The following is a 24,791-nucleotide window of genomic DNA, read 5'->3' as shown; positions in this document are numbered from 1 at the left end:
GCTGCGTCTGTTCGCTGCCTCTGTTAGCTGCGCTGTGATGACATTTGTGCAATATTTCAAAATCCACAGTCAAGTTTTCTGTTGCTGTGCATTTTACAAGACACGCCACAAGTTTTGGTTCATGCATACTTTGTAAGAGGTAATTAGGAGAATATCCACTAAAAATTTTTAAATTGCCTAAGAGGCTCAGCTACGTACTCTTATGAATAACATAATATGAATAACATAAATGGCCCTGGGACGGAGGCATGGGAAAAGGAGATTAGAGATAATGAGCAAAAGAAACTTCTTCATCCAAAGAACTCATAAAATGAAAGGAAAGACTGTAGCCAGGTAAATGTGCAGCTGCTAAACTCAGTTTTCCTTACCCTTGGGCTAGACCCAAAAGAAAGCATCAGGCACCATCCTAAAGGATATGCTGCCTTTGCAGGATAAGGAATTCAGAGAGGACATGAGAGTAGCCCTGGTAGAACCAAATTCATTGCAGCTTCTAAGACAGGTTGTGGCAATAAGGTGCCATATAACCTTATGTATTACCTTTCATTTAAAATAGACAAAAATAATTTCTGGAGGCACTTGATTAAATTCCACTAGGTCATGTTTGTGCACTGCTTCCTCTCTTCTCCCCATCTACAGTTGAGGAACATCCACAACCTTCATCATCATGCCAAAGATGTTTTTTTCCAGAGATGCAGGTGGAAGGATATGGTTCATAGGACAATTGGATGAAACAGAAGGTCTTATTTGTAATTCTGCATTGAATCTTCATTCACATAACTTCCTGATTCCACAGGAATTCCTAATTCTGTTAGTAAGATAGATATAGGCATCCCTTCCTTTGAGGTTTGCAGATGACAAGTACTGTGTGTTAAAGTGTTGTCAAACTGCAACCTCTGGAACAACATCCTAAAACTATTGGTAGACAGAGAGACAGGAGATGAACTATGGTAAAAACATGTCAGCTTTATTATGGACGTTCGGAGCAAGGTGTGGTCTTCTGAGCTCATCAAGAAAATTAAATTTGCAATACTTAATATAGAAAATATAACGATATTGAAAGATGGCCACCTTGCTTTGAAATACCCATTAGAGTGATTTTTATGAAAGGGATGAAAGTACTGGACAGGATGCTACTAGCACCAGCTTGGTAAGTTCATCCATGTAGCACTCCCAGCAACTACGGCTCTGTTGGTTCTGGTGCCCAAGGGCACCAGACAGCTGCAGACAGCTCCATATTTTAGTGATTTTGATATTTCTTTTACAAAAATAAAGTCCAAGATCAGTTTTGCCTGAGGGCAGATAACTCAGGCCTCACTCATTTCTTTTCCAAATTGTAGACCTCCTGCCTATTCTAATGAAATGATACATTATCTCTATTTTGAACCTGATTTTTTCCTTTTGCTTTATATGGCTTATTATCTTTATATCTCGTATTACTGTTTGCAGTTTCCTGTTTTTTACTCACTGTTTCTCAGCTTATCTCCATATATGATCTCTAGCCAATGATGCTGTTGCATTGCTGTGTGCTTATTTTGTCATTTCCAGCTATTGGTAAAGCTCCAGAATTTCTGTGTGCTGGCAGAGGGCAGAGTTGTTTCCCCCAATTTATCGTCCATGTAGCCTGAGTGCCCTGGTAAGGCATCATTGTGTTGTATTGAATTGGACTGGCTGAACATTATGCCATCTGTACATGGACAGATTGTTGCATTTTATGATCCCTTTGGATAGACGTTCTTGTAACAAGAATACTCACTTTGGTGTGGCAATACAAAGCAGTGGGTATATTGTTGGGAGGTCTGGCTACAGGATGCTATTGTGACAGGAAAGGTGCCTTTGTGTTCTGGGGATAGGATGCTGGGGAATTACCTGCAGAATTTTGACCACCAGGGAAGCCGTTTGATAAGGTACTAGGGCTCCTCTCCAACAGGTCCCTGGGTTATCCCAGCATAGGGCAGTCTTTGAAGCTTTGTGTGTTTCTGGTCTGTTGGCTTGGAGAAAAAATATTTGCGTAAAATTAGGAAGGCATATGGGTGTTCATAATGTAAAACAAGAGGTTTGCATCCTCACCATCCTGAGCAAACCATTTATATTAGGCAAACATCAAAATAGCCTAATCGGAAATGAATTCCCATTGTGCTATGTGCTGTATGCACCTAGAAAAGTTAAGCTTTTTTTCTGAAGTATGGATATTTTGCACTGGTCAGAAATTTACTTCAGACTTTTCTTTGTGTTCAGCTCAATTGGTCAATTACACAGAGCATCCATGGGATATATTTGTTTTCTGTAAGAGATTCTCCTTTCCGTATGTCCACTATAGATATGTCCTCCATTCCATATATCCACTATTCCATATGTCCCTTTTCAGTGTCTAAGACAGGAAAAGTCAGTGCTTCTTTGTGGCTGTAACAGTGCTTCACTCGTGAGTCATATTCCTAGTTCAGTTGCAGTATCTACAGAAAACAGATAAGAATAAGGTGTGGGGCAGAACCTCCAGCATAGAAGTTCTTTCACATACAAATAAGAAAGAATGCTATTACTGAAACAACTTACATAAATAAAATCAGTTTATGTGGCTAAACATTACTACTTAAGACCTACAACATACACAGTGGTCCACTTGGTTTATCTCACGTTCAGTTTAACAGAGGCTGCTGTGATTTCAGCAGGAGTGAGGAGCCTTCAGGAAAAGCTTGCTTGTGACAGCACTTGTGTATTACCGTGGCAGGCCTAAAGAGAAGGCACTGAATAAAATGATGGGCTTTCTTTTTACTCCCCTACAGATTGACCATCTCTGCTGAATGTCCCATGCAGCTTGAAGATTTCCCCATGGATGCACATGCTTGCCCATTAAAATTTGGAAGCTGTAAGTTCTTCTCTCAAATAAGAACCAGAAAAAATCCATTGATATCTGGCTTTTCATGCTCAACTATGTTTTGTTTGACTCTTTCACCATTCCCCCACCCCTCCCTTTTTAAGACTGCTCATTCACATGCCCAGGCTGCCATCCCTGCTGCTATTTTTCCATGACTGTGCTCCGTATCTACAACTGCTTTTCATCTCATGTTTTCATGCTCCTTGATAATCTGTGAGCTGATGGGTGATATATCTTATATACCCATATCAAGTGTAACAGCCAGTGTCAGATGGAGTAGTAGATATTCAGACAGCTAAGTTCATAACTGTAGATTTTACGTTTGTAGGAAAATGGAGTTTTCATTAGGAAATACCAGATTGTTTGTCCTATCGTAGTATTTACTTGAATCAGATTGCAGTGCAATATTTGCATCACATATATTAAAAGAGATCTAGAATATTAGAAGAGGAAATATCTTTCCATTTGGCTTTAATAAATCCAGTCCTGTTATCTTGTTACATGGTTTTGTGTACGCATATATTTGTATATATGTGCATGTTATTCTAAACTGTATGCTGAAGGATGATTTTCCTCAATTCCAAGCCTCTAATCCACCGTACTGCTGCCTTGCCAGAAGCTTACTTTAAAAATAACCTTAGGGGATTAGGTGGTTATATTTAAATACAAAACTCTTAATTAAAAAGTACAGATGAGCTACTACAGTAGACATTTTTCATTTCAGTAATCAAAACAGAGGTTCCAGGTGCAATCAGAGTTTATAAAGACTTGAAAATGACCAGCCAAGGCATTTTGCTAGTCCCTGAAGAAATCTGACTGCAGCATTTTCAATTTAGATGGACTAATACTACCAAGATTAAGCTTTGCCTTTATCTTCTGTATCTGCACTGGTTTAATACTGGCTATGCATTGTCTTCTAATGATCATACTAAGAAGTAAAAACACTGTTTACAGTAACGATTACCAAATTACCAAACTTAAAATGAACAGATTTCCCTTCCCTCCTACAATCCAGATAGACCCAGTTTCATGTGAATAGCCACCAATATTTTACAAGGTCACTGTAGGTTGAAGTGTGTTCATTTACTTCAGCAACATTAATTTGCTGCAAAGCCGATATGAATCTGAAGGCCAGTACTGCCTTACATCCAACTTAAAAAATTATAGTCAAACCATACATTTCATTCCTAACTTAAAAAATGAGAAGATATCTCACAGGAAAGTGTGAGTGTATGCACATAGGGCCAAACAAAAGCTGCTGGAAAAAATTAAGAAGAGAGTGAAGAATAAGCTGTTCTTCTTGGTATTGCTTGTTCTTTACTATACTGATAGATAAAGTTGAAGTCACATCTTATTAATCATTAGCTCAGGATATAGATCTGGGATGCTGGGTAGTTTTATCAGATCTTGCAAGATATGCAATTTAAAACTAAAGAATATATATTTAAACAAAGACCCTGATTCAGCAGAGCTTTGAAGCTCAAGCTTGAAGTTAAATGAATGCTTCAATGAATTACCAAATTTGGAGCAATACCATATAGGTTCAAACTCTAAAACACTAAGACAGAAACAAAGAACACAGAACACACAAGTGCTCTGGATAACATTACTAGGTAAGCTAACAAATGTTTGGAATGAAGTACGGTCTTCAAAAACATTAAAAAAATCAAAAAACTCTCTAAATACAAATACATGTTTTGATTGTGCCAGATGTGTAGGGTAGAGGACATTTAGCACATAGGTACTTTTAATCCATTCATGTTTGATTTTAAACACCGCAAAGTCACATTTCAGGTACACGAGGGCTGAATGCTGTTTTTGTTCTTGCTACTTGCCACACAGTACACAGTCCTACGGTATATTTCACGAGCTACTACAAGTCATCCCTAAGTTCTTCCAGAGTGTCTAGACGTGGAGCCACTTGGCCTATGCTGCTGTTCACTGTTTGGTGTGCAGTAAGTAAATATATATGGACAAGTTAAAGACAGTCTTTCAGCCTTGTGCATGTCTTTATTGTTCGCCTGACAGCTCGTTAGTACTTTACTGTGATTTAGTATGCAGATAGATGTTTGCACAAACATCAGCCAACAAATCAGGGTTTACTGAATTAGCCCAGCTGCATTTTAGGAGAATGCAATATTTATTCCCTATTTATAGCAATACAGGTTTGTATTAAGTCATTTTCACGCTTGCAGCAAGACAAAGCTTACAAGGTATCATGGTGAGTATGTTGTACAGAAGCACATGCCCTTTCTGCTTTTGCTTTACTCCCTGTCTTTCCCTGAAGGATTTATTTTTAATGGTCTTCTTTCCAAGAAGGATTTTGAAAAGCCTCAAGGAATAGCATCAGAGTAAATGTTAAACACATTATCAACAGGGCAGGGAGAGCAGAGAGGAGACAAATGTTAGCTGGTCAGTGGGTAGAGAGAGCAGGACAGCAAAACAAAGCAGCCAGCGCGTGGACAGATAAGCAAGAGGATAGATTCCAAGCAGCAATGGGTTCATCATCAAAGACAGTAGCTGGTTATTATTTTTCTTGCTGCATGAATGCCCACCTCACTCACTGTAATTCAGCAAGCAAAAGAAAAAAAAAAAACTTGGCATTTCCTTCAATATTAAAAAGAAAGAATGTTGATCTTGCTCACAGAAATAAAGGTAAATTTTGATTTCTTATGTTCCATTTGACTGGCTTCTTGCTATATTACAATTCTGGGAGATCTTATGAGCCTAGGCAACACTATACATAGCAACAGAACATTCTGTAGAAATATTTCAAAGCAAAGTAGAATGTGGGGAAAGGGATATAACATAACATACAAACACCGCCAGCCTCGATACCTGCAAGGTAGTTCAAGTACCGACTACAGAAGTAATACCTCTAAATGCCCTACAGCTTGTCATGGAAAGCTGTGTTGGCTACAGGCCAAAAGTTCAAGGACAGCTTCTAATGAATTGAACAGAGGATATTTTAGTTCTCTGCCTCTTAAGTACAGTGCCCCAGTGCTCTGCAATGTCAAGCCAGACCCTGCGGCGTGGTCAGGTTGGTCTGTTTCAGATAGCACTGGGTATGTGTACTGGCCTTCCAGGCTTACATCCTGCTTAATGGTAAGGCTACCTGCAGAAATCTCAGTTAGAGTTACAGGACTGAGGATGATCCGTGCGGCCAGCCGCTTGGGGTGAGCTCTGTCGCTGCTAGCAGGCTCGGCTCCGCTTGAGTCATGGGTGCTCAGTAAATATGGCGCTGGCAATCTGTTTGTTACGTCATGGTAGGGTGGGAAGGATGCTAGTTTCTTCCATGGCTGAGTTAAAAATAAACTTTCTGTTGCAATTCTAGTATTGACCCATACTCTAAATAAGTCTGCGGATCAAACAAGATCTGACAAAATTTCTTGAAGCCACCTAGAGTTTCACAAGCTGTGTCTTAGCTTGAAGAAATTACTCCTTGCCCCCAAGTTATTTTTGATTTGGGGAGGAGGAATTAGATACGATAGTAAGGACATTAAAGCTAGGAAGCTTTAGTGTCTCACCTCATCCACTGCTAGGCCATAAGAGTACATTAAAAGTATCATTTAGTACAGCCTCCAAACACCCATGTGTCACTAGATAGGTAAGCAAGCATCATTATCTCCAGGGCAGCTGAGGCAGAGAAGTTAATTGACTTTCCGTAAGGTCACACAGCAAATCAATGTCAGAAAAAGGATTAAACTCAACTTCTTTGGTTGGAGGGACAGATGTCTAATCCACTAAACCATAAAGGCCTATGTCCAGGCAACTGACTTAACTCCTAAATCTCATTTTGCTCATGTGATAATTGTATCAGTTTTACCTAGCTCAGAGAGTTGCCCTGAAGATGAATGAGTTAATTGCTTTTAGTGAATGTTAGCCAGTACTTTGACAGTGTCAAATATTGTAAGGTTTATCGCAACTGTCTTTTGAAGGCACAGTGTCTGAGTATACGTATTTTTCAGATCTTGTATTGTGGAATAGATGAATGCATGATTCTGCTGCCCAATAGTCGCTTGACCACAAAAATCCTCCTGTTTTTAGAGTAAATGGAGATTCTATTGAATATTCTGAAAATAATGAGCTCCCCTAGCTCACAAGCAATGCTTTGGGAAAACAGGCCAGGCTTCTATTCCTGATGAATTTAATTTGGCCATGGAGGTGGAGAAGACTGATCATTGCAGATCAAATAGGGAGTTTGTAGACTGTGAGAAAACAGTGCTAAGTAAAATTTGTAGCGTCTGAAGAGGTTAGTTAATGTGGTTTATATAAACTCCCTTTTTACCAGGGCAAAGTGAGTCATGGTATCTTCTGTTGTCTTTGATTAAGGAAAGTGCACAGGCTATTTCTGTAGCAGAAGGCATGCTCAAATTATTTTCTTCTAAGAAGGTCTGTGATGTCAGAGTAATGAGGAGACAGTAGTTTCACCAGTATCCCAGGATTTCGTTGCAACAGTGAACTAGCCATATTAAGACACTCAGTTTTTACAGACTATCCATGTACCTATAGCTGAGAAACTCTCCAAAACTTTTTTTTAAGAAAATTCATCTGATGGTGAAGTTTCCCTATAATGCTCAGAAATAGCTGTGATATCACTGACAGGAAGGCAGCTATAGAGGGTTTCCTGATGTTGTGTACCTCCTACTAGCACCAGCTAGTGATTGCATGAGTACTGTGTGCGGGGTGGGAGAACTTCAAAACAGAATCCTTCTAAACAGACCCAAATTCCCATTTAGCATGTTAGTTCCTTTTTTGAAAGGGCCTATGGAAAGAGACAAGGAGGTCCTAAGTGAAATGCTAAGAGCAGCCAAGTTCAAGACTACATTGAGATTTTGTGATTTATAGAAAAGCCCACTTATATAGAAATTATAAGTTTGGCCTTTATGCAGCACATAGAAGCTTTTCTTGAAGCCAAGAGAGGCATGCTACTTGCTCATGCAAAGTCTTCTTTTACATTTTCCTTAGGTTTATCACTGCTTACTTAGACAGTTCCATTGTATTAAACACATAATTGACTAAAATTAGGTGAAGCTAGTTGAATACTGGAATTCAGTATTTCTAAGACATTTGATATTATTCCCTGCTCCCTTCTTCTACCACATGCCACCACCAGTTACCGACCACCACTTTAGTTGGAGTTCTTCTCCTCTAAATTTTAGCTGAATCTCCAGACATGCCGAAAGAGGTGTTCATGATAAGATAGAGGTAGTCTAGACAACTACCTTGAACCAGGGTTTAATTTTACTTAAATTCAGCTTTGTAAAGTGTAGACACTTAACCTGAACTAATTTTCCAGACACCCTTCAAAATCAGATGAGAAGATGCAAACTACCTCTAGTTTCCTTGAAATTGTGGACACATGATTAGTTGTGGGGCTGTATAGTTTAAGGAATTCAATCTGTTAGTTCAGAAGTCCTTAATACACAGACTCCTGAAGGAAACAGAGTCACAAAATCATAGAGATTCAGTAGAGCCACTAGGCTCCACCAGACTTCCAGAAATCTGCGGTGGCTCTTGTCTGTTCTGAGACATGGAAATGTTCTGCTCCAGAGTGAACAGAGCTATCTGGGCCCATATTAAAAGTCTTGCATTGATAGCAGAGCCTTGGGTAACAGACAGGATGGATCTCTGACAATTTTAGACAGACAGCTGTATCCGAATGAGTTGTCTAGACTCCTTTTGCGGTCTCTGAAGAGAAATAAGTACTTCTGTAGTGCAGTTCAGTAGACCTGTTTCTGATGACTATCTAGGGATGAGATGAATCGTATTTTAGAAGTCCCTATTTCTCTACAATACTAGCTCAAATTTGAATAAGTATACTGTACCTTGATTAGAGGAACTTTGAAGTCCCTTTTTCTCTACATAGCTAGCACAGAAATAGATACCTCTGTGGTACTTTGGTCACAGGAACCAGTCACTGCTGTGGATTAGTTACATGTTGCATATGTTGGTGGCAAGCTATTATATCTGGTGTAGGTACTATTTTAGTTCTTTCTGCTGGAAGTGTTATTTTTTAAAGAGTATCTTAATATATTAAGTCAGTAAAGCTTTTCAGTACAGAGACCACTATGCCATTTCTGCAAGTGTCTCATTTGAACTGTGCTGTTCTTCCTACATCTGGTGGAGTACCAATACTTTTATACCAATAAACAGTTATGTGTTCTCACAGCATAAACTGTACTCATTTCAAATACAGATCGGTAGCAATATAGAAACCTCTTTCATCTAGTTTTGAGCAGGCAGTGCTGTCAGCATCTTCATTCTTGTGTTCATTCCCAAAGTCAATGATGTGGAGCAATGTAACCTAGAGTTCCAAAGTGCAGGAGATTCAGGGGGTGTGATGTATAAAAGAAAATACTGCTATATTTGGATATTTCAGAGATCTAAGAAGCTTTTCTTAGTAGAAATCTGCTTAGAATTTAAAAAATAGGCTCCTGGGCCTGGACTGCATGGTTCATGGTCCCATCATTATGGGATCCTACTTTTTAAAAACAAGCATGGACCTAACCACTTTCTCATTTGGTGGGTTTCCTATAGGAATGATACCTTTTATTGTGACAAAACTAAAAAGAACCCTTTGTATGAGCCCCCCCAAATTATCAGGACAATCAGTTTTTCTTCACCCGTAGCTATGACACATTCAGACCTTTCTACAAGAGATTGGCGTGGCGTGGCCCTCCTTTGGAGAGAGTGAGCTGCTTTCATCCTAATTGTTTGGAGTCGCTGCCTTTAATTAACTTTTCAAACAGTTTGTCATGTATAAATGATCACTGTTTGCACCTAGAGAATTTAAAAAATACATTAAAAACATAGCATTTGCTACTCTCCAGTCCTCTAGGCATGATTGTTTTCCTGTGAAATACGGCCCATTTTTGGATCAGTTGCTTGATCCTTTTTGTGTTTTTCTGTTCAGAAGTCAGTGACTCCACTTCCCTGTAGGTCCATAATAGAGTTAAAAGGGAAGGTCAGACAGAACAGTGGCTAGTGCAGAGCATTTACCACGGGAGTTGAAAAAGCTGTTGTCTCCCACGTCCCGCTCATAATCGGCGGTAACTTCAGGCTGCAAGTTCTGCTGAAGTGCAGCAGCTGCAGACTTGGCTCCCTACCAGCCCAGAGCAGCCACTATGGAGGAAAGATCATGGTTAATGAAACCATTTTTTATATTTGTAAGAAGCACTTCCTGGGGGCTCGGGCAGCATCTTCTGTACTGGCTGCAGAGAGGCCGCTGAAAGGCAGTCACTGAAAGCCTGCAAACCGCACGCTGGCTCCTTTTGAGCAGCCTCTTCACTGAGTGATGGCCTGCACTCATCAGGTTTTTTGAGGGGGGAAAAGCTCTACAGGCTGCGTTTTCAAGCTGAAGGAAACAAAAGTGCAGGCAGGGGAAGGAGCTAGTGTGGAGATATTCAACAGAATTTCTTATCTCGTGCAGAAGAGCTCAAGACACTACTGTGGCAGAGTAGTCTGGATAGCCAGGTGCTTGATAAACCATCATCATGTCTTACTCACACCGGAGATTTCAGCCTAAATTTAAAGGTCACACAACTGCATGATTACAGGAAAACAGCGGCTCAGTTTGAGCTATCATCAGTCAAAAACAATGTACAGATACTCTGTGTTTAATGTGCTTAAGGCATATATAACCTTCAAATAACCCTTTGTCTGCAAAACTGCAAAGACATAACTGAGGCCCTAATGCCCAAAAAGCACAGTGAGGGCTTGGAGTTGCCAGCCATGGATCACTGGTTTATCCTATTGGTAAATAGGATATTATTTTCAAATGACACAAACAGGTAAATACTGCTCCATTGCTTTCCAAGCCATGTATTTAATGGCTATTTTCTAAGGTGGCCATTTCCATGGCTTGTAAGCATTTCAATAATATTTCTAAAATCATTCTCATGATACTGCTGTGAGGTAGATAGAACTCTGCTGCCTGCATTTTGCAGGTGGGGATAAAGGAGGCAAAGAGCAATTGCAGTCTCTTCTGAGCAAAGATAGAGTGGTTCATTAGCTGCTTTTCTTGCATCTGTCATTATGGGTCCCTAGGTTCAATTAGAGCCTCCCAGTGCTATTGTAGTACATTAATGACAAAATGACTTGCCTACGATTTTGAAGAAAATGTTGCAAGATGCTGCTAAAACTTTGATTTCAGTTTCCAGTCTGGCAGCTCCTTCATGACACCTCTGTCATCAGCCAGGGAATCATTCCTTTAAATTGCTAGATCCTTATCAGCTTTATCTTCTATACAGAAAGCCAAGTTAGCCCAAGTTCTAATACAGTGCATGCTGCAAGCTCTAGCTCAGCAAGTTTCTTCAAAAGAAACAACCTTTTTTGTTGTCCTTGGTGAAGAAATGGAAGGGGAGAAGGAATGGGAAGAAGGAAAGCCTGAAGGACCTTCTTTTTTTTTCCCCATTTCCACATCATATCCACTGAAAAACTCCTCATGTCCAGCCTGCGCTAGCAACTACTGATTTTACTGTAAACATTCCAGTAGTAAATCTGCCAGCAAAGATGGGATTCTTCTTACCTATTTATATTTCCACAGTGTAAATATATACAGCTGGGCTAATCACTCTCACCCTTTTATAGTTAGGGGAGAGAGATAGATATTTTTAAGCTCAGGTTAATCTCCTCCTAAAGCAGATGACTAAAATGGGTCAGCTGATGGCTGTAGATATGGAAATGTTTCACTTGTATACAGAAAAGATAAAATCAGTAAGCACCTTTGGGCCTGGGTCTCTGTCACTCCAAGGGATATTTTCCAAAGAGAGAGATTCATTTAGCTTCTGCCACAGGCAGCATCTGAAATAGCAGCTACTCTGATAAGCAACTGGAGGCTGGAGTCAGCAACTCACTTTAGAGGGGCTCCTGATGGAAATAGCTTTTATCCATCACTGAGGTAGGGTTGTTTGAATTGATGGCCTCAGGAGGTTTTGTACCCATTAGCAAACTACTTCTTTTGGCCAAGTCCCATTCTTGGGACTGCAGATGCTCTTCATTTTGCATTGCTGTTCTGAAGACCTCTGCAACAGACATTGTTTTAAGAGTTTTGTGTGCTGTTTCAGTAACCATGAGTGCCTGACATTTTCAGTCACGCTGCAGTATGTCGTAGTATATAAAACAGTGATATGCCTTCTAAAGGGCAGGCACCATGGATCTGGGAAAACCCAGTTAAACTAGCTGAGCTTTCAGGCTAGCAGCTGGGAATGGGAATCAGAAGATCTGTTTTCTAACCGTGGGTGTCTGGAGATTTCCCCCTTCTGAGTTTTAGATGACTGTAACTTGGGCATTGGGAATAAGTTCTAATGGTTGTGATTTCCGAGCAGTATTACAGTGTTTGAATAATAGCATTTCAGCTTACTGCCTTTACATATCTATTTATTATACATTCACAGAATGTTATTAATGTAGCAGTACTTCTGAGAATTGTAAATTTCTTCGTTAAGGGATTGGTTTCAGAAACAAAGGCATATATTTAGTGCCGCAAGTAATCCCAATCACTCCTGGCTGATTTCAGGCTGTACTGATTTATAAACCATGATCCTTTGAACAGTAGTTTGGTAGATATGCTAACTGTAATGGGTGAGTTCCTGGCCCCACTGAAGTTGGTGGGAAGAACTTCTGTTGATTATGGTGAGGTTAAAATTTTATTCCATGATGTTAGATTTAGCTAAAATTACCATGTTTTGTGAAGGAACCCTTCACAACAAGATCAAATTGAGTATTTTCTATAATTCGCTCAGCATTTCTCAGAAGCATCTTCAGGGATACTGCTGGAGAGTTTATCATAGTAGCTTTGTTGATAGTAAATGGCAGCTTAAAATATGAGTAGACCACTACAATCAAGATTGCTTACAGAGCAAGATAATATGCAGCGTGAATAATGGTGTCAGTCACACTTTGGAGGATACTTTTATTTGCTTTGCAAAAAGTAAATTAAATCTCTAAGATCTTCTTCATGACCATGCTGTTTTTACTAATGAAGCAGTTAGTATAGCTGCCTATTATAATGATTTTAAATTCAAAGTTCATTAAATGTTACTACAGCACTAAACCTAGCCCACATGCCTGGCCTACAAAGACCAGCACAGGGGTAGGGAGGTCCCAAGGTATTTTGTATTTTTAAATGTCATCCCAGCATGTCCCTCTGCTCTGTTGCTCCACTCCCCTTGCAACAGATATTTATACTGGCCAGAACATGGCAAGTAAAACAGAAAAAAAAAGAAAATATCAGAGGCTGGAAGAACAGATTTTTATCCCTTCCATATGAAAGGCAATTGTGTAGCCACCAGGAAGTGTGGTGTAAAATCGATCCTCAGATTAGTTCTAGATCGAGACGGCTATCACTAAATCTGAAAATGAAGGAAGAAGTTGTGTTATAAATACTGACTGCAGTGAGAGAAAGAAATGGGATGGGGGCTGAAGGGAAAAGGTGAAAGCAGGAAAAGATCCCCTTTCCCTAAAGTCAGTTCTCAGTGAGAGCAGGGACTTTGGGGAGATGACCTCCCTTCTGCTGTGGGTGCTGCATGGCACCTCAGGACACCTGGACATGTAGAGGCTCTGCCCTTGCCCCTGCTTAGTCACCCCTTTCAGTGTGCCTTCCCGCATTGGCTTCTGTGCACGTGGTACCAGATATCAGACTCTGCGTTGGGGAGAGTCCTATCATGGAACGTTGTCTCGTGTCCTGGAAACATGCGATCCTGAAACAGCGATTTAAGCTCTTGCTATTTCAGGAGAATGACCTTTCTATTCTCAGCGTAATGCTGTTGGCAAAACTTTCCTCACTGTTTGCCTTCTCTTTTTTGGAGTGGAATCTGAGGAGCTGTTATCCCAGGATACACAGCTCTATTTAGTATGCCATGCATGGTTTTTAATCCATGTACCTATACTGGCAGATTTCATAGCAGGTCCTGATCACAACCTGGATTTTCAAGTGGCTAAACAGTGGGAGGAGAGACAGCAAGGAGGCTGTCACAGTTGCAGTTGCTGTGCTTGGGGAATATATGCGCTACTTGGATTGCTCCTGTGTTGCCCTGTGGGCGTGCAAGATGGAGTGGTGAATAGGTGAAGTTATCAGTGATGCTGCCTGCGTGGTAGCAAATACACACACCTCTTTAAGGGGCAGTATTCAAATTGCTGTGCTGTTCCCACAGCTATCCTTGAGAGAAATTCTGTGTTACCCTGCACAGCTCCTAGTAGAGGGTTAATCTTAAGTGGTGTAATAGCATCCTGTGAAGGCAGTGTGTCTGAGTGAATTACCAGTACAACTGTTCATTAGTATTCATATTACATTCATTGTTAGTATGACTGTGATTTAGTCTACCAGCTTGCAAATAGCCAATTTAAAGCAGTCAGCAGCCTTGCCTATGCTAATCATGAATCACATCTCCAAAATCACAAAGCTGCTTTTGAACAAAATCATGAGTTTTTTTTTATTTGCCTTCTGTTTTTGAGCTCTAAGTCAGGTCATACTCGAAGTTTTTCTCCGTGAATTGGAACTTCTAAAATTAAGCAAGACCCTCCCCTTGTCACTGGCTTTGAAAAGCTGAAGAAACTTAAAATATATACATATATGTATACACACACACATATGTATATGCATATATAACATTATGTGTCTCAAAATGAATTTCACAGGCATCTTCAATCCTGTATGTGTTACCACCTCATGGTTACAGTCAGTGCTTCTGTTTCGTTTCTGAGCCGTAGGAGCTTCTAGCACATTCCTATTCCCATGTTTTACTGAGATGACTTCTAAATTACTTTCTGAAACAGAGTCATTTCTGTCTAACTTAGGGCTTTATTTTTTTAAGAATGATCACTATAGTACATTAGTATTGCTTGGTAATGAAGTCTCTTGAGACCTGTCTAACGCATTTTTTATAACATCCTATTCCATTCCCTGTGGAATGTGAATACAGAATCTAATAAAACTTTTTATAGGGAAAACATAACTTCAGGAAGGACAGAAATGATCATTTTAGTAAGGCTGAACTTCATACTGCCCATTTCACAGCCACATGGGGTCTTATTATCTTTTCTCATCAATTTTCATACAAGAATTGTTTCAGTTTCATGACAACAATTTCCTCCTCACTTGTCCTCCATTGTCCCACCTAGATGATACCATGCCATTCCAAAAATGCTTCATTCTGGGTTTTCTAATTTATAATCCCTTGTATTTACACGTTATACTTTTTGTCTCTGTCACATATTTAAAGTCATGCATGCTGTTTATCAAGCTGCTGTAAGTTTTTGCTGGTTTAAATGATCAGTCTTAATTCTGATGATTTCAGGTCCCTAAAGTGATTTTCATAAACTTCAGATTCCCAAAGAACAGCAAATTCATCATCATACTATTCCAAAGTCTTCATTTTAGACTCTTAATCATTGACTATGTGAATACCTTACTCTAAGTATTTAAATTGCAGTTTTACTTTCATAATTGATTATTATAAAAAAACTATTTCCCCCAAGACCCAGTCCATGCATTTTTAGTACCACATCTTGTTTTTATACTTAAAATTATGTTCTTTTACTAGATCTCTGTTCCACCTGTTCTTCCTATAGAGTGATCTCTTTTGTACACAGGTTCTTTCTTATCAATAGAATTTAATGGGAAATTCCAATTACAGAGCTCAAATCTGGCCTCAGTTGCCTAGGCACAATGATTGACTGATGCTTTGTAATGAGGTAAGAAGTATTCATGCACAAACCAGAGGAAACCCAGCTTGACTCTTAGAATTCAGGCTGATACCTTATGACTTAGTAGCAGCACTATTTTATTGCCTGCAGAAGTCTTTGAAAGATTGTAAACCTGGATATCTATTGAGTTAATTAACAGTTTCTTTTAAGTGAGTCAAACAGACAGATAGATAGATAGATAGATAGACAGATGGATAGATAGATATTTGAATGCATATTCAAATTATAATTAGATGTTCTAAGTAAACTGATAATTTGTGCACATTGACAATTAACAGGCTTTGATAGGGATTAGCAACACTTCAAGATTAGGCAGTCTAATGATTCTGAGGCATGTACTAAATGTGACGATGGAGTCTAAGACTATAGCTACACAGTTGTAATAAGTAAAATAAAAAATAAGCCAAAAATCATTTCTCTTCAGTATCTCTTTAAATTAATTCAATCTCCAACTAGTGCATTTCTGAAAGAAAAATTCTAGTTGTGGATTGTGAGTTTTGTGTGATAGTTTATTTAATTATGGAATGCAAACTCAAACATGCAGGTGTGCATTCAGGTACACATCCCACATTTCACAAGTTGGTATTATCTCATTATGCAGGCGCTACATTAAGTAGGCCAAAAATCTTATGGCATCCTGTGAAGTTTATCAAAGATTTTGGGGGGTGGTTTTTTCAGGATTCTTTTTTTCCCAAGCTATTTGCTGTCCTGTCATGAGGATATGAAAGCTTACTGGCCAGACATCAGTGTTGCTTTATTTCTCATGGGTGGTAGTTCAAAAGGTCAGTCCTGGAAACACATCTGAGTCCCATGGACTCGAAGTTTGGACCCAGCTATCCATATTTTGGTTTATTTTACTTCAGAAGCCAAGAAACACTATGGTTTTTGCCTGGAGTCTATTCCAGTTTGGAGTGGGGGGGAGAAAGGGAGGAAGCACAGCTACCACCATTGCCCTGTGGTAGGGGAGAAATGCCATCAGAAGAATGGCAACTCCCTGCCCGCAACCTACTATTTCGTTAGCCTGAAAGGGCAACTTGAATATCTGATCCTGTCCTTTTAAAACCCTTACCATAAAGAATTACTAAAGTAAAAATACTTTGAAAGAGGCCAACAAATCAACACAGGCAGTTGTCCCAGTGTTGCTTTTTCAGTTCCTGTGTGATTATCCAAGGGAAAACATGGCAGTCTTCAATGCCAAAGCAAATGGCAGGGATCCTTTAGATCTTACCAACTGGCTGCTTTGCTTCGTCAGACTTTCTCTTAATGTGCTTCCTCCCTTTGGCTGTGATGGCTCCCATCCTCTGTTCACTGAGGTAAGAAAGAGCATTTCATGCTTACTTTGCCAGACATACGAGAGCAGGAGGAGAGTAGGAAGGGTGGGGGGAACAGCAAGGGAGATCTTTACAGTTTTTGTATTCATTGTGGTATTTGTTAGACTTTAGAATGTAGAAAACTGGATATGCTCATCCAATAAACAGATATGAAAAAAAAGGACTTTATTTCATCATTGTTACAGATGATAAGCCTGTAGCCATTTATCAAATGTCCCCTAGAAATAAATGTCTGTTGTCATTTTCTCACTTAGTAGCAGCATACCTTTCTGTATTTTTAGCTGTCCATTCCAGCTGCTACCTTTTTTTCTTGTTTTTTTGGTAGAATGGTCTTAGAAGGGAAAGAATAATTAAATGGGGCTTCCCCTTTCACTGGGAAGCCAGCAAAATGATTATAAAAAACACCAAATTAATTATTTAGATTCAGAAAGAACAAAAGAAGGCCACTTGCTTATATTAGAATAAACATCAAGCAGTCTCACTTGTTTTTTCAGTGACTTTGTGGGTTTTTGCTTTTACAGCCACATCAGCAGTATTCTCCCAATATATTAACACAAAGCATCTAGTACACTTTTCTGTCACCCTCTGAGAGACTTCTTACCTCCCGGAGCTGTGCATGTGTGCATACCATGTAGAGATGCTGAAGGACTTCTTATTCCTTTATCAACAGTAAAGCTTCCCCATAACGGCAGATAGCATGAGCTGAAGTTCTTCAGTTCTTCAGCAAGCCTGGTGGACTGAAAACCTTCCAGGAGCTTTACTTAAATAGAGGAAGGTTTTTACACAATTTGGTATGGCAGTGAATAATACCATCTCTCTATTAGCACCTGCCCTATCCTGATACCAAAATAATTTTATTCTAGACTGCTCCTATACTTTCAGCTTTCAGTACAACTGTGCCTAATTATACTGAATGGGTTATCAGAAGCAGCACTGGAGCTTTTGGTAGTCAAGGTTGGGATAATTGGACTTTGAGGTTTCTGGGGAGATGTGGCAGAAGGTTTGAGATAGGAAGACAAGTACCTAGTGCAAGTGCACAGACACCTGGAGGTGATCCGAGAAGATGTGATCAGTGGTTTGACTACCAAACCGAGGTACATGGGGTAGCCTATGCCTGTCAGAACTGTAAATTTCTCTCAGGAGTTGAGTCAGAGCAGAAGCAAGCAACTTCTTTCTCACGGCACACTGCAGTTACAGGAGAAGGTGCTGGGCTACTCCGAGTAGGAGYCCCTTCGAGACTTGGCAGAGCTGGCGAGTAAAGTGAATACTTTTTAAGCCTTGTGTGCCTACATTCCACCGTGTTTTTTATTTCAGCAGAATTTGGTTATGCTGTTCTGACTTGGAAGTGTTTAGTCAGGCTGAATTATTGTGTGCTGTATTCAGAAAACAGGACAAACCCAGTTATCCCAATGCTTGGGACCCTAGCAGTAACAGGAACTGCTGAGGTGAGATACAACTATAGGATCCCAGCAAGAAGTCCAGCTCCTTGGTTTGCATAGGAAGTAACACAGGCAAATAATAATTTCTCTGAGAATCCCAAATCTGCCTATTCAAATCTAGCATTCATTGGGGCTATCAGCACATGAACAGCATATATCAGACAAACATTTAAGAAAGAGGGCTTTCTGTAACACCTTTCCAAACTGACCCATCTCCTCCTACTTCCCTTCTTAAGATCTAATTTAGAAATTATTTATAAAATATTATGAACCAGTAATCATCTCTGAGATGCGAAGAGCATCTCACCTCTGAGGGGAAAGGTGAAATCCCATCACTTTATGTGATGCAAATACTGTACAATAGGAAGAAATTCCTTCTTAGCCTTTCCAAATTGGCCATAAGATGTGGTTAGAGCAATTTTACTGCAAAGCTACAAATATGAGCACATTAAAAGAATGGATGCAGTCCTGTACTCAGCATGGCTAATGAAGGATGCAGGATTCATAGATCCTCAGCTTCCAAAGGCAGAATCAGCTCCAGCACTGAACACAGCAGCAATGATCTACTGTTAGTCATATGATGGGAAGAATGCTCATCATGTTATAGTATTTCTAGTGACAGAAGTCCATGATGTTCTTTTGGAAGGTAATCTACTAATTATTTACCCCCACTATGAGGAAATTTTGTTTTATTCCTCAGCTGAATCTGTCTGAAACCATCTTCAAGATATTTAATTTTCCTTTGCTTTTGTCAGTGGAATGGAATTCACCCTGTTCTTAGATTTCTATATGTGAGTATCTATATTCAGTGATTTACTCATGTCTCAGCTTCTTGTCAATGAGCTAAATAAGTTGAGCTCTTTAAGCTTCAGATCATAAGACTCATTTTCCAGTCCCTGGAAATTCTCGTGACCCTCTTTTGAACTCTTTCTTTCTGTCCTTCTTATTTCCATATCTTTTCTGAGGTGTGGACAACAATGTAAGAATAACCATAAAAGGTTAGACCAAAGGTATATCTAGCCTAGTATTCTGCCTCCTGCAGTGCTTCCCATGGATGCCAGTGTGACTAAGAAGACTAAGACTAAGAACAGGAAAAACATAAAATACTACTTACTGCCCTGGTATGTACTCCAGTGATCTGGAGCTCATTGTTCTAGATATGCTCTGAACCTGAATCAGGATCACTTCCCATTTTCTGCTTGACATTCCTGGTTGTATGAATCTATGGACTGCTTTAGCTTATTTTTTGCCATTGCAGTGACTCAGAAACTCATGTTGGACTGCTCTCTGTGAAAGTTTTTAAGTCCTTCATGGAGTTGCAGCTTTCCAAGACAGCTTACTGGCTCTGGCAAACAAAACTTTCAGTCTGTTGGAGACAGTGCATATGATCCTTCAAGCTAATAGTTTGCCCTTGCTTTTCAAGTTCTTATCTGGAAAGCCACCATGTTGCCTTTTGCACAGATTGCATTGAACTAGGACATTAGTTTTTCCAGAAGAAAACATTCTACACCCCCAAGCTGTAAGTTAAACAGTGCAGAAGGTTAGATATTAGTAATCTACTTCAGACCACTTCAAACTCTATCCACATTTCACCTTTTATTTGGAAAGTAAACCTTGCCTCCTTTTCAGACATTTTAGTACAATGGACTCCAGCCTACTGTAACATTTCCTGCACTAATACTACCTGAAAACATTCAACAATCAGGATGTTCTAAAAACCATGAGAGCTGCTTAAATTAAATAAAATATATTTAAATGTATAGTCAGCTCCTGGATTTTTTAAGACTTTATCTGCAGAGAAGGTTTAAAAAAACAAAAAAACCTACCTTGACAGTCTTTCTAAAAGAAAGCTGAGGTTTCTTCATAATAGTGTCATTACTCCAGGTGTTAGGGCTTTAAAAATAACAGCAACATTATAGAGAAATGAATGAGCTAGCAATACTGCCACTACCTTTGTTTCCTAAGACTTATGTTAGAGAGAAATCTTGTCATGTTCACGTATTCAGATGTGCATGTATATCCAGACAACCACCCATTCACTCTTATATGTACTACCCTCAGTGCCTGCTCTCCTTTACAGTCTGACCCCTAATTACTTTCCTTGTTCTTCTGCATCACGGACACCCCCCCCCACACACACACACAGAGGGGCATGCACACACATCCCAGCTTTCCTTCCCCTGCGTACAAGACGTACCCCCCTCATGCATGCACACATATCCCAGGCTCAGCGGACGCAGTTCAGTCCATTCATCCATGCACATGAAGGTCCATCCTTGCGCACAGAAGCCCTGACCCTGCATGCACAACCAGTTCCCAGTCCACACAGACGAACACCCCTACTTACCCCACACACGCACATCAGACCCAGCACTGACACATGGTTTATCTCATATATTTGATCCTGGAGAAGGGCTGAGACACAGAAGCTCTCATTATCCAAAGCACTTAAGGTACCAAGTGCTTTTGAGGAGGGACTTCAACAAAACACCTTTTGCAACTTGCTAGGATTTAGGAACTGCCAACTAGGTGAGTATGGGTCTGAGCTGTTCTTTCCCAAATCAAGTGGCTGTGATGGATTATATTTATACCTCTACTGTTCCAGCCTCTGACAAACCATCCCACACAGCTGTTACATTAGAAGGCTTCAACCTAATATTTTTGAGCTGGGCATATGGGAACATGGTTATATCATCTTTATTTGTTTTTCTCCATTCAGTCTCACTCCTCCATTCTTCCCTCTCCCCACCATTTACCATTTAAAGATCCACTAAAATATTATACAGTGCTTTACTCATCACCATCTTTTTTTCCCTCCCTTGTCAACAGATGCCTACCCCAATTCTGAAGTAATCTATGTGTGGACTAATAGCACCACAACATCTGTGGTGGTGGCAGAAGATGGTTCACGACTTAACCAATACCACCTGATGGGACAAACTGTAGGAACTGAAAACATCAGCACAAGTACAGGTAGGACAACCTTTCCATCCTATCCTTGCTGAAAGCACAAGTATTAGGAGAGATATACAGGCTCTGGTTATTTTGCAAGGAGATGGGGGAAGTGTCTGTAGGACTTAAGGAGATGTGTGCAGATTCCTGGCTGTTTAGCAGAGGCACTGAGAGGGTATCTGCTGACTCTTAGGTACTTCACAGGGCTGTTGCTGAAGATGCATCCAAGCTCCTGCAATTGCAGGAGCCCTGGAGGAGTTGCATGCACCTTCTTGGCAACTACCTTTGCTGAGGCTGCCAGCACTACTGCTGGCTTATTTCCTGTGGGAACCCCTCCCCCCTCCCCCCCAGGATGCAAAAACCACCCACACATTTGATCTGTTTCAATCATAGCTTTAAAATGATTTGCTTGATGAAACTGCTTGGGGGAGGGAGGGGAGGGAAGGTGGCAGCTGTTGCATGGCTCTGCAGCGTGTCCAGGGGACCCAGTGGCTGGAGAGGAGGTGCTAACCCCGAGGATTCCCATTTCCTCCATCACTGGAAGTGGAGGCGCCAGATGTGGCAGCATTAGGGAGGCAAAGAACCTTTAATCCCAGCCCAGCCACCCACGTGAGCCCTCCCTCCCTGCTTCTTAAGGCTCCCATGCAAGGGCAGCCCTTTGCATGCATTGGCGGAGGACTCCGCGTAGCTGGCGGGGGACTCCGCGTAGCTGCTGAGGGGGGTACAGGCTGGGCCTGGGGTCACATGGGCTCTGCAGGACAGGGGCTTAACCAGCTTACATAATACACTTGTCTTGAGAACATTAGTGTCATAGAGTGGAAGGACTCCTCAGCTGGGAAACAAAATAGCCTGCCTTAAAACAAAGAGAGATTTCCACGCAGGGTATGGGGAGGGGAAAGGGGGCATCTTCCAGATTTGAACAATGCAGCCTGTAAAAAATAGTACTGGCAAAGCACTTCAAAGTCTTCCCTGAGATGCCCTCTGTTCCTCATTAAAAATGACAGCCTTTGAGCCTGAATCAGGATTGTAGAGGAAAAGGTGTAGATGAAGTAAGTATCCCACTATCATCTGTGGGATTTTTAGGAGACATAAAAACAGGTACACATGCACTCACACACAAAGTTAGCAGGACTGAAACATAAAGCTGCACAAAGCTTTCTGCTCAAGCTATCCAAACATGCCAATGAAGAGGGACACAGCTGCGCTTGCCTCTTACTCTCCAAGCGCTAGACAGAGTAAGGGAAAGCCTGCCTCAGGCAGCACAGGAAATCAACAAAACCAAATCACCAGCTCCTTCCTTTAAAACTTCATCCTTTCCCTTTGACCATTTTAGAAGCCATAAAACAGTTGCTAAAGCAAAGATATCTAAAGTCAAGAGAAGCACATAGAGGAAGTCAGAGCAGTCACCCGAACAGAGAAAGGACAAGCAAACTGTCTCCTGTTAAAGAGCAAAGACACTTTTCCTTACCAGTTTACCATCATAGCTGCATTGTTTTCTGTAATGAATGGCAGCTCCCCTCTCGCCTTCATCATTGCCAAGAAAAAGAGCCAGGGGATGTATTGGGGCATCTCCTACAAACTCGTCCTGCTCCTCAGAGCAAGAAAACAACCCAGCTGAGGCAGTGAGTGCTCCAGTGTGTCAGCTCCAGGACACTTCCAGTTTGCAGCTCTGCCCGTGAAGGCTTCTTGTACTCCTCAGCCCAAGGAAACAGCAGACTCTTCAGACAAATCCCAAAGTTTATGCTCAGTAATCACCTCACTCCTGTATCCTAAGATTTAGGCTAATAAATGCTTGTTTTCCAATGTCAAGGTTTTGTATTAATGTCCCAGGTTAGATCTGGGCTGGCTGGATTCTGATTGCAGGGTGGATCACAAAGCGCAGGACACAGATTGTAACTGGGGATTAGCAAAATACAAAAATCCGATTTTACACAGGGAAAGCATCAGTCGGCGATGGATTTTCTGGACTTCATCAAGTTCACAGTAGGCCAGTAATCATGGTTACTTGTGAACGGCTGTCTAAGACGTTTCTTCCTTCTATTGAATGTGAAAATGAAAAACCAAATAGCTACTGTACAAATCCAGTTGTTTAGATCTTTTGTGTTTTTTGTGACATACAAGTCAAACTACACAGCCCCTGCAGTTGCATAGGCAAAATGTTTATATGTGTCATGGGGCATTTATGCTCTTCTTTCTAACAGATTTTTTTTGAATGCTAAATGCTGGACCTGCACCAATCCCTTTGGATTTTGCTGATTTTGTACCCACGCCCCTAGGCTTAGTTGTCTTCTCAGAAAAGATATGCTGGGACTCTCCCTGCACCAATCAGTCCTGAAATTGGGAACATGTTGGCCATGCCACGGAAAGTAGCTCTGACATGTGCCGCCTGTTTGTTGGGGGTTTTTTTGTGCTAAGGTCCCTAAATGTCACTCCCCCAAAAGAGAAGATATTTGTCTACTCACACTGCTTCAAACAGTCCCATCATCTGTCATGTCTTGGTGCTGGAGTACCAGAAACGCTCAGAGGTGGGATTTAGGTCCAGCTGGATCTTGCTGGTTTCTGCAGATGGTTGCCCAGTTTGGTTACCCACCTAAAGAGCACCTCAGAATCTCCGATTGCTAACTTAGCATCTGCAGTGCCATGAAACACAACAAAACCCCACTCTCTTAGCTTCTGACAGCTGGAGCCTAAACTCTGCAATATCCAAAGCCTGAAAAATAAAAGAAACGTTTGGCCCTTCATTTTGCACCAAATAATTCTGACTTTTCCTTGAGATGTATCTTTACTGTGCAGCACTATAAAAAGGGCACAGTCAGGGACTGCAGTGCTACAGAGTTAACTTCAGGCTCCTGCCAGGACACGTCAGTTGTCAATACCTCTGAGCGCAGGTATATACAATAAGCAAGCCTTAATAACAGTAACAATAAGCTGGCCCATCCTTACTGAAATACTCCATTGAATCTCAGCATAATGGCAATGGAAAACTGCATGTAAGGATCCTGAAAATTTTTAAGCGTGATCTCCACAACTCCATTGTCTAGATACCTAAAAATATTGTTGCAGCTTTTAAAGCATCGAAAAACTAAGACCAGCAGCAGCACAGTAGCATAGCTCTTCCTATATTAGCTTGATTTTTAGGCTAGCCCCCCCCAAATTCTAGCAACTGAATGGAGAAGAAATGCAGCTGCTCCCATTCTAGAGCTTTTAATTACTGCTAAATTTATTATTAGAATTGTATTTGCAGTGGTTAGTGAACCCCATCAGGAACAGCCTTTTGATTTAAGTGCTACCTAAACCTATAATAAAAATTAGCTCCTGCTCAAGAAAGCTTATGCTCTAAGGATAAATTGTGGCCTTACAGAAGTAAAAGGGAGCTTTGCCACTCCAACAGAGCCAGGATTTCATTCACCATAAATCAAAAGCCAACTCGTGCAGCTTTTAGCATTATTTTAAGCAGTGGTCCCAGGGCATTAAAAACCAAGCTATGTC

General features: G+C 40.7%; 1 protein-coding gene across 1 annotated transcript in view; it reads left to right on the top strand.

Moving 5' to 3' along the window:
- The first annotated feature begins 229 nt into the window (after positions 1 to 229).
- Positions 230 to 24,791, top strand: part of LOC112970380 (gamma-aminobutyric acid receptor subunit alpha-5-like) — a 30,935-nt gene continuing 6,373 nt past the window's right edge. The window contains exons 1-3 of the mRNA XM_026074699.1: positions 230 to 333; positions 2,781 to 2,863; positions 21,180 to 21,323. Coding sequence (XP_025930484.1) covers positions 230 to 333; positions 2,781 to 2,863; positions 21,180 to 21,323 — 331 coding nt within the window. The remainder of the gene's footprint in view (positions 334 to 2,780; positions 2,864 to 21,179; positions 21,324 to 24,791) is intronic.

Source organism: Apteryx rowi, unplaced genomic scaffold (assembly GCF_003343035.1).
Source record: "Apteryx rowi isolate R43461 unplaced genomic scaffold, aptRow1 scaffold_396, whole genome shotgun sequence".
Classification (NCBI taxonomy): Eukaryota; Metazoa; Chordata; class Aves; order Apterygiformes; family Apterygidae; genus Apteryx; species Apteryx rowi.
This window is presented reverse-complemented; position numbering and strand designations above follow the sequence as displayed.